Raw genomic sequence first — 15,093 nt, 5'->3', positions numbered from 1 at the left:
TTAAGGGTGATAAGTGTTTTGTCCTTCTCTTCAGTTGTGAGGTAGAAACAGACCCTTGCAGACATGTGATTGAACACAGACAGATGAGGGTCATTGTTATAGAGGCTGAGACACTACTAGAGGTGTCAAATACATTTTAAAATGGAAACCTTTGCAAAATGCCAACACCCTTCACCGAGTACAGTGTTAGCTGTTCTTTGTGATCAATTTTTTTACATTTAAATATGAACTTTTTTCTTCCTTTGATAATTAGTCCTAAATGCAAAACTTTAATTAGAATCATCCAATTATAAGAGCTCTAACACACCAGGACTAAATGGAAAAGTCAGCTACTGCCTGGTGAATTACTAAGGAGGACCCAACTTTTGTACCATTTAACTAGAATTTTTATAGTTCAACATGACTTTGCAATAACCAAAGGAACCATTTACCAATGAGGCCCTATTGATCATGAGTGTGCTGCTCTATTTTTTCCCGCCATGTGTAGTGTCATGAAACAAAATTAAACTAAACGCAGTATTTTTGAATCAGATAATCGGGCAAAATATATAGAGGGAAAAAAGTGACAGGTGATGTTAAATGCCATGTGATGTAGCATCAGATAACAGTTCAGTAGCAGTGCCTTGTTTGGTTACAGGTTGTAAATTTGATTAAACATGATTAAATTTCTTTCTTAGAAAAATTGGTTGATAAATGACAATTTTAAGAAAAATTAAACCGTTGCTGGTGTATATATATATATATATATATATATATATATATATATAATGATAGTAATACATCCACTGACACCTGATGGCAACATATGTCTATAATTGACCTCACTGAGAAGGGGTGTGTGTGTGTGTGTATATATATATATATATATATATATATATATATATATATATATATATATATATATATATATATATATATACACACACACACACACACCCCTTCAGATTACCCACAGATTCACCCACAGATTATAGACATATGTTGCCATAAGGTGTCAGTGGATATATTACTATCATTACTAAATAATAGTATTACTACGATGTATTACTAAAATTATTATTCATTATTTAACACACCTATAATGCACTCCAAATATAAGCACTTTTGCTAAAGATAATCAAAAAAGACTATTAAAAAGGCCTTTGTTATTTATCAACTTGATCTTACATGGAAAATTTGAGAGAAATTCAAGAGTTGTTCTAAATGCAGTGAATAGTTTAAATATGGACATACGTCGCCATCAAGTGTCCATTTCTGGTATTACTGCTATGTACACGTAAGGCATGTTGTCAATTGTAATTATTTCAAACAAAAATTATGTTCTCTTTTATAATATTGGAGGTAGTGAAAGAAGGCACTTATAAGGATCTGAGCTCATCCGTTAATTTAAAATCTCAGGTCCTTTAGGGGTCCTGTGTTCTCATGTGGGCTCTGGTCTTCAACACAGGTTATCAAAAGGGTTTATGTCAGACTACAGTACTTAACAAGGTTCATTCTGTGTCCAACATGAACCTGAACATATGCACTAATTTTACTGCTGAAAGAACAAACCATAACCCAATCGTAGCCATATAGACTAAAATCACCTGGTAATATCATGTAGTCCCAAATGCCATGTATCTTACCTAACAAGATTCCCAGATCTTTTAAGAAATGGCTCCATGACAAAACACCTACCCACATACTTCATAATGGATACTGTAAGCCTTGGAAAAGGTTTATTCTCTTGAACAATCTTCCTCACTGTCCTTGGGGTAAAACATACTTGTATTCTGTTTTAGCCAGGCCCTTCAAAACCATAAACCATTGTTTAACATTTTTACATGCAAAGCACCTCATGCACCTGGCTTGTAATGCACTCACTCACTCATTTACATTTAGGGTAACAATAAAATTCCCCATAAAGGGGCACTTTTAGTAGTGAATCAGCTTTCGTGCCTCACACTGTGTCCTTGTTTAGTTATTGTCATAATAGTGGAGATGTTTTCAGGTGCAAAGATATTTTACAGATATTGAAAGACTGACATTGTCTACCTGATCCATTCTCTTTGTTTTCTGATCTTGTATTTTGTATTCTATTGTATCCTCATGTGAGAAAATTAAGGTGTTTGGGAGATGAAAGATGAAATGAGGGAAAAAACAGCTCATGCACTCATGTCATTAAGACTTTTTGTAATCTCGGGTGTTCTTAAAGAAATGTAAACTATGACTGGGAATTTAAAAATCTGAATACAAATTGCTTTTTCTTGATGAATTTCTGGTAGTAGGTAATTTGTGTTTTTATGAAAATCAGTGAAAATAATAAAATAAAAAGATTAAAATGATTTTGTCTTATATTTTTAGTAAAAACGGATCAAGCTGATAACAACAAAGAACTTTTGACAACCTTTTCCCAATATTGTCCAGGTGTGCAAATAGGCGGTGTGTGTGCTACAGTATGAGTCAGGCATTGTTTATTGCATATAAGCATGCTTTAAATAACTCAGCAAGGAATAGATACCAGCTTGGGGAACTAAATCAAGACTTCACATAAATATTTTTAGCACAGTTTTTATTTACAGACTATGAAAAAGCTGTTTAGGGGTGTGGTATTTTTTAACCAATTACTTCACACCACACACACACACACACACACACACACACACACACACACACACACACACACACACACAGACAAAACAAAACAAACAAACAAACAAAAATGTAATGCCTCTGTTAAATTTCATATATAGACTGCACAGATTCAGCTGTACACATTTTAACAAATTCTTTAGATCAGCTTGAAAATATTTTTCTTACAGTGTTTTAGTTTTTGTGTAACATACTGCAAAATGTCTATTTTCTTTTCTTGTGTTCACTTTGTAGCCTTTTCTGGTGCTGTATGTCCAAATCAAAAAGAAACTTAAAAACACATGAGTTTGATTGTTTATATTTGGATCTTGTGCCTTGAACAATACCCTGGTGCCTTAAACATGCATCCAGATCCAGAACTTTTAGGCAGTGTTTATGATTGTACACTGATCAGCATTTAACAGGCACTTTTATCCCGTGCAACTTTCAGAAGTGCTTTTTGCCTCCCTCCATATGCTAGCTGAAAGTATAAGTATACCACCAAGTTAGGGCCCTGTCAGTGGCAGGAAGTCAATGCAGAAAAAAATACGAAGACGTCTTCAGGTTTGTATGATAAACATGATGCTGGCAAGTTGGGTGACAGGAATGCCCATTGTGGATCAGGTGCAAGGGCCTAGTAGCGTGTACAAGACGACCTGCTAAAAGTGAGTTGCTGTAGTCTAGTATTAAAAAGGCTCCGCGACAGGACAAGTAAGTAAGTGCATGGCGTCCTTGAAACGAAATGGCTGAATGCTCCTAATGTTGTACAGAAGAAACCTGCGTAACAAGGTCATGTAGGCTTTTGCATTTTTGCAATCGGGTTTATGTATATAGTCTTTTTATATTGCACTGGACAGTTTATAAACTTACTCCAGCAACAGCAAGAATGCGGGGAACCAGTGAAGAGAGTTGATTGGTTCGGATATACACAGTAACGCCTCCAAGAAAAGAAAACTGAAACGTGATTGGTGTAGACATACTACAGGCAAGTTCCCATTGAAGTTAGCTGCGCAGAAAGCCCGGCAGGCTCAACCTCAGACTGTAATTGGGGGTAAAATGGCGCTGACTTCCCAAGGAACAAAGAAGAAAGTTTGCTATTATTATGATGGTAAGAACTGGTGCTCTGTGCCGTGATATTAGATTTTCAGTTGTTCCGCAACGAAAATCAGTAATTGCTTTACGGATTATCTGCAAATCTCTTTACTTATGTGGGTTCCGGTTTAATTGTTAGCTAGATTTAGCCAGTTAGCTAGAGTTAGCCCGCTAGCCACAAAAGAACAGTGGCTATAGCTAATGCTAGGTAGATAGCAGTAATCGAGTATTATTCCGGTCTGCATTGTTTGCGGTTATCAAACTTCGTACAGCACAAAACTAGCAATGCCTGATCTCTCCGCATTTTACAATCGCACTAGTAGTTAGTTTTATTGTATACTGGCAAGCTAGGTAGCATGTTATAGTGCAAGTTGCTATTTCGTAGCCGGTAAGCTAACACGTTTGACTAAGACAGTAGCTAATCAAAGTAACGAAGCTAAGCTAATCAGACAGCTAGTTTTCCAAGTTCCTTTGGAAGTGGAACGATTGAAAGGTCGGTGCAATACATAGCTGCCTGTTCATATGAGTGCATTGTGCATGTTTTGTTTTGTTGGAAATAATGTGGTTTGCTTGCAAGATTTTTACCCCATTACATCCTTTGGTGCAGCAGCCCTAGCTTCAGAGTCGGAGAATTCGGTTAGCTAGCGTTAGCTACTCTAGTTAGGTTAGTTGCTTGTCGTTTTATTGCGTATGAGTGTTGGATAGCTAATTTAATAATCTGGTGGGTCGTCCATGAAGTTTTCTTTTAATGCAATTTATATCTGAAGCTTAAGAACACTAGGTTTTCACTTTTAATATTGGAGTTAGCTAGCTAATTGACTTGTTCCTATTTATTTATTTATTTATTTATTACGGTTTATAAATGTCGTTCTGTAACAACAATTCTAAATTATTTTACCCTTTTAGGAGATGTTGGGAATTATTACTATGGCCAGGGTCACCCCATGAAGCCCCACAGAATCCGCATGACCCACAATCTTCTCCTGAATTATGGGCTGTACAGAAAGATGGAGATCTATGTAAGGCACATGAGAACTTTAGTTATTAACTTGTACAAGGAATCTATAAGTCATCTATAAATCATGGTAGTAACTGGTTTTGTATGTGTTTGGTATGTCCACAGAGGCCACACAAAGCAAATGCTGAAGAGATGACCAAGTATCACAGCGATGACTATATCAAGTTCTTGCGTTCTATCCGCCCAGACAACATGTCCGAGTACAGCAAGCAAATGCAGAGATGTGAGTACTTCATCAAAGGACAGCGTTATTACTGTGACATTTTATTTAAATCTTGTTTTCTGATCGCAATATCACTGTGTCTAATGAGCAGCAAGCAGTTATTTCAATAATCAACTAATATAATCTAAATTGTTTATTTTAAATCTGATCATTTTTTCCCCTGATATTACTTGTTCTTGTAAAGTCTCTCCATTAAAATGTAATGTACCTTCTTGCTTGGTATTTGAACAGTAAAGTTTTGGAGAGAGATCCAAAAATGATTTCTGATATGATACTCTGCTTGTTCAGCATTATTGAATTAAGTTGATCCTTGTCATTTTTGTTTTTCCATAACCAGCTAGGTGCTAGTTCCTTAAGCTACTAGTTGATTGCTTTTTACCCTTTTCAAACTGGAAATATTGCATATTTAGAAAGTCACTCAGGTACAGATGTAGAATACTTTGAGATGATGATGATGTAAATGCACTCAGTATCTGAAATTACAAGGATATTACAAAAAGTAAATTGTAAAACAAGTCATATTTCTAATATAGATTTGATGATTAATATTCCCTTCTCAGTTAATGTCGGTGAAGACTGTCCTGTGTTTGATGGCTTGTTTGAGTTCTGCCAGCTTTCAACAGGTGGCTCTGTTGGTAAGTGTGTGTTATCCTCAAGGTTTGGATCTTTTTTCAGTTATTTGGAGAAGTGAAAATTAATGACTTCAAGTAGATTTTGAGAACATTGTGTGATCAGTAACCAGATGTGTTTGATGATGTTTACTCTGTCCTGTTCAGCCGGGGCTGTCAAACTGAACAAACAGCAGACAGACATTGCCATTAACTGGGCAGGTGGCCTTCACCATGCCAAGAAGTCTGAGGCTTCTGGTTTCTGTTATGTCAATGACATTGTCCTGGCCATCCTCGAGCTGCTGAAGTATGTCCTCCATAAATCTCAGTTGCCCTTAAGAATGTGGTTTATTAAACCTGAAGTAATTTATTGGCAGTGTTGTAACTGCCTCAGTGCCATTATAGAAAGTTTTATCACTGCAGCTTGACCTTAGTATTATAATAAGCGGTTTATTTGATACTGTTTGGTAGATACCATCAAAGAGTGCTGTATATTGACATTGACATCCACCATGGTGATGGAGTAGAGGAAGCCTTCTACACCACTGACCGTGTCATGACTGTGTCTTTTCACAAGTATGGAGAGTATTTCCCTGGCACCGGCGACCTCAGAGTGAGTTCACATTTTTGGGTTTTCTTTCAGTGATTTGTATATTCCTTGCAGCTCTAGCTACACAGTTCCAAGTTTCTCTAATTTACTTTGTGTTTAGATATTGTCCCAATATCAATAACACTAATGTTTATGCTTGCAGGACATTGGTGCGGGTAAAGGAAAATACTATGCTGTTAACTACCCGCTTCGGGATGGTATTGATGATGAATCTTATGAAGCCATATTCAAACCTGTAAGTCATTATTGAAATAACAGCTGAAACACTCTGGCTATGAACAAATAATTATTGATATTACAGTTTATGTAATTAAAGTGCCTGTGTAACTGTCTGCATGTCTAATTATCTCTTTGTGTGTGTGTTTCAGATCATGGCCAAAGTGATGGAGATGTACCAGCCCAGTGCTGTAGTTCTTCAGTGTGGTGCTGACTCTCTGTCTGGTGACAGGCTTGGCTGTTTCAACCTCACCATCAAAGGTTTACTCTCAGCACTGCTCCTCACACTTAACGTTTCCCCTTCACATTCCGCACCTCAGACATGTCTGGTTAACTTTGCGTTCCTCTGTGCTTCACAGGCCATGCAAAATGTGTTGAATACATGAAGAGCTTTAACCTGCCCTTGCTGATGCTGGGTGGTGGAGGTTACACCATCAGAAACGTGGCTCGCTGCTGGACCTTCGAGACAGCTGTAGCCCTGGACACCACTATTCCAAATGGTAAGACTGGGTTATCACGTAGGACAGCTTTCAAAAGTTAGCAAGTCCTGTTGAGAAAATGATACTATAAAGTAGTTTTTTTCGTACTAATATCCATGTGTGTGTGTGTGTGTGTGTGTGTGTGTGTGTGTGTGTGTGTGTGTGTGTGTGTGTGCGCGTGCGCAGTTATGATTCATTGCAATATTTCTTGTTTTTAAATCAGAACTTCCATACAATGATTACTTTGAATATTTCGGACCCGACTTCAAGCTCCATATCAGCCCTTCCAACATGACCAACCAGAACACAAATGACTACCTAGAGAAGATCAAGTGAGTGGGTCCAACATGTAAAGTGTACTGTTTACTCTTTGAATTGCAGTTCAAAAAAATGATACAAAAATAATCAGAACAAATATTTATGTAAGTCTTTAAGCCTTTTTTAGATTGCATTATCAAGTTATGTACCTTTTTAGTAATTGTGAGAAATAGACCATCTGAAAGGAGGAGTATCTCTCTTCTGTGTTTGTGTAGGCAGCGTCTGTTTGAAAACCTGCGCATGTTGCCCCATGCTCCTGGCGTGCAGATGCAGGCCATCCCTGAGGATGCTGTGCAAGAGGACAGTGGAGACGAGGAGGATGACCCAGACAAACGCATCCCCAGTGAGTATCTCCCTTCATTACCCCCACTGTAGGCCCCTGGCATTGGATAGGTAGCTTTTTCAAATCCCTTGATTCTGGAGTTATAGTGTACCTCTTCGAAGTGCAGTACAAGTCCTCTGAGTGGTGGTGAACTTAGTAACAAACTGATTAAATCAGATTCTGGATGGGTATTTCCATTTCCTAGCATCTCAGTGACTAGGGCCAATTCAGTGAATCACATTATAAGGAAGTTTAACAGGTCATCATGTCCAAAGTGCAGTTTAAGGCTTTACAATTTCCTTTGCTAGGTTTTTTTTCTTGTTCAAACTCAGCTAAGCTCAATAAATTAAAACGTTCTCTTCAGTTTCTGGAAGAAACAATGCATCATCTATAGAAAACAAACAAATACTTGGAAATGAAGCTGCTGTGATGGCGTTAATGCAGAAACAAAATGCCAAATCCAGAGCTGCTGGTTGGTTTTGCATTGTGGATGGAAGAGTTTAGAGATAAAGGGAGAGAGTAGCTGAGTATTTTCCAGGCTGACAGACTTGCCTTACTCCCAGTATTGTTTAATAGTGTGGGATTTACTGAAAGTCTGGGTTCTGAGTTTACTGGTTGTGACAGTACGACTGTTCCTTCACAAGTCCGTGCCCATGACAAGCGGATAGCCTGCGATGAGGAATTTTCCGACTCTGAGGATGAAGGACAAGGCGGCCGCAGGAATGCGGCCAATTACAAGAAGACCAAACGAGTGAAGACAGAAGAGGAAAAAGATGGAGAAGAGAAGAAAGGTGAGCAGCCACGTAGAGCTAATGGCACGTCGTCACCCTGTGGTAACTATAATGGCGAGTCCTTCCCAAGCCTAATGTTGGGCTAAATCAGTTATTGATTCAAATAGTTTCAAAACAATTTGCAGTTCTATCAGTTTAAACGAATGACTTACTTCAAACATTAACCTTTTATTTAATAAGATTTGTCACTTCCAAGTGTGGCTTTAGCTGAAAGCATAGCTTGAGTAACCTCAGAAAGTGATTGGTTTCCAATCTTGCAGATGTCAAAGAGGAGGAGAAGACACCAGAGGAGAAAATGGACACAAAGGGGTGAGGTGGTTTCTCATCTCCCCTTCCCCACACCAGTGTGGATTGGTTTACTCTTGGAAAGTGAAGTTATCTGTAGAAATGTCGATCATTGTGTGTTACGTATGGTGCAAGGACTTTTGGTTTGCTTCCCGTGTCTTAATTTTTTCATGTAAAGAAATGTGTTGGCTGTAAGGGCAGGGTAGGGGTAGCAAGAAAAATGAGGCAGTCACAATATTAATAGCCTTTTTCTTTTTTGAAGGCCAAAAGAAGAGTTGAAAACAACCTGAGGGAACCTAACTGAAGTCCAATTGGATTCATGAACTTGCATCATACACTCAATGTTACCCCGTCACACACACGTGTGCTATCTTGGCTCCTAAGATAAAGACTGTAAATTATTTTCTAAGACTCATTTTACTATTTGTATTCTTAATGAGCGGTATAAACGTTTTTTGCATTATAAATGTGAATTGAAATGTAAGATGTATGTTTCCTTTTCCCTCTATTCCTTTTGTGCTTTAAAACCTTTACATTAAGTTAGAAATTTTATCACTGTCTACCAAAAGTAGCACCTCAGACAGGACCAGAAATGGTAGTTGGAGTTGATGGTCTTTAGCATTCCCAACAGGGGAGGCCTCACTTCTAAGTTATTTTGAATTATGGACTTGACATCTCTTGCTTATTGGGTCTTGTTTTTCTGTGGATGCTGTTCCCCTGGTACAATGTCCTTTACCTCACTTTTAAGAGATTAAGATGTTTGTTTTAATGATGGTGTCTTTTTTATGGCTTTGAACCCCTGCCCCACTGAGACAGGGAGAGACTCATGTTATTGCTGTTAAGACTCCAGATTCCTCTCTATTGTGGTTGTGCAAGCACGTCGGTGGCACTTCTGGCCAGATATAGTTTAGGAGTTCAGTGGTTTTGAAAGTGTCCATATTATAACAATGCCTTTGGTAAAGTAAATAAAGAAATTTCTCTCATGTATTGTTTTCACTGTTTGCTTCTACAGTAAAATCAAATTCTGCTAAGCCATACATAGTGCACCAATGTAATTATTAACTCACAAAGTGAATTGTCATGAATTGTTTGTATACATTATATTGTAAATACACGAACATGTTTGTGGGCATATTCTCCCTGTTTCAGATTGTATGGTACACTTTACTTGCATGGCTCATAGAAAAGCAGTGGTTATGAGTTTGTGTTCAACTGAAATGACTAGAATAAGCAATTATTAATTTCATAGTAGTATAGTAGAGTGGTTAAAGGGGTAAGTAATAATTGGACATATGACAACAAATATACTTGTAATGTTTAATACAAAACAGGAATATAATTTGCATGTACTGTTTGTATTGCATTTACTGCCTGATGTTCATAGGCACATCTTTGAAAGATGATCATGACTTAACAGAGGTTCAGGTGAACAAGGGGAGCCAATCGGGAATGTCCATGTGTGAATTTAGGCCTCAAGTTCAAAGTCAAAGTACTGAGGATCAAAGTAATGAATTCTGACATAACCATCTTCTCCTCCGCTACTGTAGCTGTAAAACAAAATTGAAGGAAACATTAGTATGTGTAACTTTATTACATTTACATAATACCTGCATTACATATGGTAGTGTTTTGCCATTACTTTGAGCCATAATAAAAAAAAATTTCCAGATCACAAAAAAAATGATTTGAACAGCAAAATGTCTGGAAGTAGGTAGCAATGTGTAATAACCTGAGAGAGAGAGAGAGAGAGAGAGAGAGAGTACACAACACACCTTTTCCCATCTGGATGGAATTCTACACAGTTGATCGGTCCAAAATGGCCCTTCACCCTTCCAAACTCCTCTTCATAGGCTGCATGGAAAAACCTTTGGAGAATATAATACATTAGACATGGACTAGATTATTAAAGCCACAGCATTAACAGTGCCTAAAGGAGTCAAAAGTCAACACAACAGGACTTATTTTCTTGTCCTTTAATTTTCTAATTTATTCAGTTTTCAGAATAAAAGGATATAACTGCCATTATTAGCTACTGACTTATTAGCATAGAAAGGTTCCAATCGAAGATATTTAGGAACTTTGACATTTAAACTTTTGAGACTACCTTCTTAACACATCAGGTTATTTTCATAACTTATCAGACAGGGTAATATATTGTTTGGGATGGTGTTCATTTATTTCTCTAAAACAGGATTTTGTTCCAATAAAATGTACTTAAAAATGAAACACAAGCATGAAAGAGTAACGGTTTATGGGCCAGCCATTCATTTCCATACTAACCTAGCCTCGAATTTGCCAATCCTAGTAGAGGTGGTTGTGACCTCCATGGCTTCCTGACCTCCTCCCACGACCACCTAGGTGCCAAAAAAACAAATACACACCACACACCTCACAGGGCCATATATTTCAAAACAGCGGGTGTTTTAAGGTGTGTATCCCTCATTTTTAGCACAGGGACAGCATTTCAAACCAAGCCACTGATTTTTCCTTTTTTCATGAATCAGAGAGCACAGTATATTCTAATTATGACCGTTTCATCCAGAAAGATGAATTTGGATTATGGGTGAAAATGGCCACAGAGAGGTAAAAAGGGGAGTGAATGGATACATGTCTCCAGTTGTGTGGTGCACTTCCTACTCTGTACTGGTGTAGCCAATTCAGAATGCAACCACCAGTCGATCACCAAAATCAATATTTATGAAACATGCACAACTATATGTGCTTTAAAAAAAGTATTATGTTAATCAGACCATGAGTAAATAAAGGGGAAACATTGCTACTTATAACTATTAGTTTTAGAATTTGTCCACACCATTTAATGCATGTATTTTGTTTTCACAAAAAGGTACAACAGTCATATTATGCTGAAAAATTACCAACCAGAAGCGGTTCACCAGACCAGTGCATTAACTTGTTATAAAATACTTTTATAAAATAAAATGCTTTTATCTGACTTATTCAGACAAGCACCATTGAAGCAATGATGATTTGTGGATTTCTAATGAAAGAAACAAGATGGATTAAAGATGGCTTACATGGTCCATGATGGGCGAGATTGCAGCAGAGTTCACAGGACGCTCTGTCTTGAAGGTTTTTATGTGTTCTAGTGAAGATGAATCAAATAGCTGCATAGAGAAAGGTAGTATTTCAGAGTCTTTTTGTGTTCAAGCATGTTCAATAGATAACAGGAAAGTGTAAAATGCCAAAATATTGTGGGTACAAAAATGGTTCCACTGTAAATACATATTTCCTACAGGAACAGACATAAGATATCTGAATATTAGGATACATCAAAATGGGACATCTTTATTATACTTATTCATGGAAGGCCATCCACTCTCCGAGAAAGTACAAACCTTAGCAGTGCTGTCTTTGGAGGCAGTGATGACCATCGTGAGGTCCAGAGAAGTCTGGATGTCGTTGATCTGCTTGGTGTGCTCCTTAATCTTCTTCAGAATCTCCCCAGACTACAGACACAAACAAAGCACACGACGCATAAACACACATGCTAACAATGCTTTGCTTGGAAAACCTAGGCTATGCTCAAACAGCAGCCACTAAGGCTATCTTCACAGTGGGCCTCATCTGATGGAAATGTAGTTAGGTATGCCTTTGAAATATAAGCATAAATCACACCATACAATGACCATACTTTGAGTCCAAGATATCCAATGATGCACACACAACTTGTGACCAACTACAGAAATGACTGCATATGAATGTAGGTCAAATCATGTATTACTGAATATCAGCTGAGACTGCAAACCTTTGCACTGAATTGGTTGATTTCCCCGTTTTCATGACCAGCAATCACAAACTCGCCAAGTGGCCCCCACACTGCACTCGTGATCTTTGACTCACTGCATGGCACAGAGAGATATGGCTGGTTGTCCTCTGAGAATGAACAAAAGATGAAAAACAATTAGACTCAGGGGGTGGGGAGGTGTCTAAAATCTATGTTTAGTACAAAATTTAGCAAATTACTGTTCTAAAATTTCTGGATTCATATTTTGCCACTGTTAACAATAAGGAACTACATTTACCAATCTGTTGTGGATCTCGCAGATCAAAAAAATTAAGATAGCACTGGTAGCCCATCTGTTTGTCGGTGGAGAACATGATGATGTTTCCGCTGAAGTCAAAGCCACATGTTCTCACTGCTGAATTGGTGTCGAGTACAGCTAATTGTTTACCTTAAGATAAGAGTGCAAACGATCACTCAAGATAAGCAACTGCTTAACAACCCAATGATACAAACCCACTGTCCATTTCAATTTAAAATGACATTTAAAAAAATACTTAAGATAAATTTTCTTTTTTTTCATTTGGTCATTTTAGTTCATCTTAGAATGGTGATGGTGAATTGTGAGAAGGCAGGAAGATGAGGTAAAGAAATCACGGTTCCATCTCATACAGAGCAGAGCTCAACTCACCTGTCTCACAGTCCCAGAGCCGGCAGCTATTATCAGCAGATCCAGTCAATACATGCTTTGTATCCCCTTTAAAATGTATTAAGGTTACCAACAAATATGGGAACAGAATTTATTGTTACACAAAAGCAGCTTTAAAATTTAGGAACATCTTCAATGAAGGATACAGTCAACGTCCACACACCAGACAGCGCCGGTGTGTCCATTGTAAGTGCCCAGCCTCTCTCCATTGACAGAGTACCACACGTTTACAAACTGAACAGAAAAAAAAAAAATGATTTAGCTATCGATTTGTTATACATGGAACAAACGCATCCCAATTAAAATGAAACCACATCTTTCCAAGACGGTATTACTGGTACAAACATGAGTTTTTCGACTCACCTGGTCCTTGGCCACAGAGAACAACAAGTCTCCCTCACGATTATATTTAATCTGCGTGATGGACCGTTCGTGGCCCTGTAAAAGTATTGGTTTCTGCAGAAAGTACATTTAATATGTGTCAAATATGAAAAAATATCAATTTGGCAATGCACTGCATAAATTATATAAGGGACAAATCACATTAAAAAAAACAACAACAGACGTTTATGGGCGTGTATTATTAAAAGCAATTGCAGCCATCTAGCTACTTACGAAAACAAGGTATTAGAGGAATATGAATAGCCAAGACAGCCATTATTCCAACGAGTCAGTTCGCTACGCTACGCTAGCTCGCAAGCAAAATGAGTTATTTATATATAACGTATATCTGAGTAATATTAGCTAGCGAATACATATTAAAAGAGACGCATTTACAGACAACCTTGTGCAACTGGCTATTTCTGACCCTACCACACAATAAAAACGACTACTGCGAGTTTCTAAAATATAAGTCAGAGAAGGCTGACTGGCTAGCTTAGCCGCTGAACATAGCAATTTAGCTAGCTAGCATTAGTTAGGGTAACATTAGCTCCATTTCATGTCCTCTGCGACACAACTATGTTTACTCACCATTATCTCTCGATCTCTATATATATCTATATATATAGAGATCTATATATATAGATAGATATATCTACCTATCTATAGATATATATATATCAATATATATCTATATCTATAGATAGATATCTACGCTTTTTAATAAACCGTAGAAAGGCCCGTTAGCAATACGCGTGCTTGCCGAGCACTGGATAAAAACGGAAAGGACGTTTTTTAGCTTCCTGCTCTTAAAACACGTGAACCGAAGCGGCTGCGTGGTCTAGACCTGGACTGAGTCCTGTACAGAACAGGAGCGGTAAGAACGCTTCTTAGCTGAATGCTAGGTCTGGTATAGTGCCGTTATAAAATAAATAAATAATTTGGGCTAAAATTATGTTTATTTAGCTCGCATCTGCCCGTCTACGTTCATTCACAAATCATAGACAGACTTTGATAAAGTACACAGACAATAGAGATTTGCCTAAATATTCTCTGCCTGAACGCTGTCCTGTGTGAAATTCTTCCCTTTGTACTACCCCTTGTGTTCACTTACAGCAGAAGCTTGGTTTCCATTATCCAGGTTTTCGATTGTACTTGTTTCAGAAGTTGACACCCCATCTAAAAAGAAAATTTAATTAAATAATCATCACTCATGCTGAATTGTGCCTTTACAGTGCGTTTGGGCTTTGATCTTATTATAATGCATATACAATTATTTTGTGCAGCACAAACACTGGAAAAAAAAATGCACTAATGTGGTTAGATTCTTGGTTTGGGATGTGAGAATACTAGCTACAGAGATAAGTTAAAATTATAAAATCCCATGAATCAAACTAGCACAAACTTTATGGCACATATTTTAAAAAATAAATAAATTGAATGAAAAAGATTTCATTACATTTATTGTTATAAGTATGCAAACAACCATTCTATAAGACAATGTGTAGAAATCATTACTGGGGCCTCAACATCAGAAGCCATCAAAAAGAGCAGGATTTAGTAATAGATCACACTTAACAATATTCATTGGCACAGAAAGAGAACTTCCCCTATAATCACTATAATCAACCTAGAAGATTTCATTATAACTATGTACTATTAGTTATACAAAGCTTTCTTTTTATTTGC

The 15,093-nt window shown here is 37.4% G+C and overlaps 2 protein-coding genes across 2 annotated transcripts; one reads left to right on the top strand and one right to left on the bottom strand.

Annotated features, from left to right (window-relative positions):
- Positions 1 to 3,574: 3,574 nt before the first annotated feature.
- On the top strand, positions 3,575 to 9,555 carry hdac1 (histone deacetylase 1). Its single transcript, XM_027026525.3, has 14 exons — positions 3,575 to 3,718; positions 4,609 to 4,721; positions 4,826 to 4,943; positions 5,504 to 5,578; positions 5,720 to 5,858; positions 6,023 to 6,164; positions 6,304 to 6,396; positions 6,530 to 6,638; positions 6,737 to 6,877; positions 7,080 to 7,188; positions 7,390 to 7,517; positions 8,141 to 8,287; positions 8,548 to 8,596; positions 8,835 to 9,555. The coding sequence occupies exons 1-14, from the start codon at positions 3,667 to 3,669 to the stop codon at positions 8,860 to 8,862; spliced, it is 1,443 nt and encodes a 480-aa protein (XP_026882326.1). The 5' UTR covers positions 3,575 to 3,666; the 3' UTR covers positions 8,863 to 9,555.
- A 320-nt stretch (positions 9,556 to 9,875) lies between these two features.
- Positions 9,876 to 14,191, bottom strand: eif3i (eukaryotic translation initiation factor 3, subunit I). Its single transcript, XM_027026527.3, has 11 exons — positions 13,996 to 14,191; positions 13,387 to 13,479; positions 13,170 to 13,257; positions 13,006 to 13,071; positions 12,616 to 12,765; positions 12,339 to 12,466; positions 11,929 to 12,039; positions 11,608 to 11,697; positions 10,853 to 10,926; positions 10,345 to 10,437; positions 9,876 to 10,119 (listed from the first exon to the last, which is right to left on the bottom strand). Exons 1-11 carry the CDS (start codon positions 13,996 to 13,998, stop codon positions 10,038 to 10,040), a joined length of 978 nt encoding a protein of 325 aa, XP_026882328.1. The 5' UTR covers positions 13,999 to 14,191; the 3' UTR covers positions 9,876 to 10,037.
- Between the last annotated feature and the right edge of the window lie 902 nt (positions 14,192 to 15,093).

This window comes from Electrophorus electricus, chromosome 2 (assembly GCF_041902795.1).
Source record: "Electrophorus electricus isolate QZ-2024a chromosome 2, ASM4190279v1, whole genome shotgun sequence".
Taxonomy (NCBI): domain Eukaryota; kingdom Metazoa; phylum Chordata; class Actinopteri; order Gymnotiformes; family Gymnotidae; genus Electrophorus; species Electrophorus electricus.
The sequence above is the reverse complement of the archived record's forward strand: the minus strand, read 5'-3'. Positions and strand labels throughout refer to the sequence as shown.

Excerpts from the sequence above, each read along its gene's own strand:
- hdac1 (XM_027026525.3), top strand. The coding sequence starts at position 3,667 with ATGGCGCTGACTTCCCAAGGAACAAAGAAGAAAGTTTGCTATTATTAT. Across the intron at positions 6,639-6,736 it reads TTTCAACCTCACCATCAAAG|GCCATGCAAAATGTGTTGAA; the intron begins GTTTACTCTCAG and ends TGTGCTTCACAG. Across the intron at positions 8,288-8,547 it reads AGATGGAGAAGAGAAGAAAG|ATGTCAAAGAGGAGGAGAAG; the intron begins GTGAGCAGCCAC and ends CCAATCTTGCAG.
- eif3i (XM_027026527.3), bottom strand. Across the intron at positions 10,438-10,852 it reads ATTGGCAAATTCGAGGCTAG|GTTTTTCCATGCAGCCTATG; the intron begins GTTAGTATGGAA and ends TATTCTCCAAAG. Across the intron at positions 10,120-10,344 it reads TTCCATCCAGATGGGAAAAG|CTACAGTAGCGGAGGAGAAG; the intron begins GTGTGTTGTGTA and ends TTTGTTTTACAG.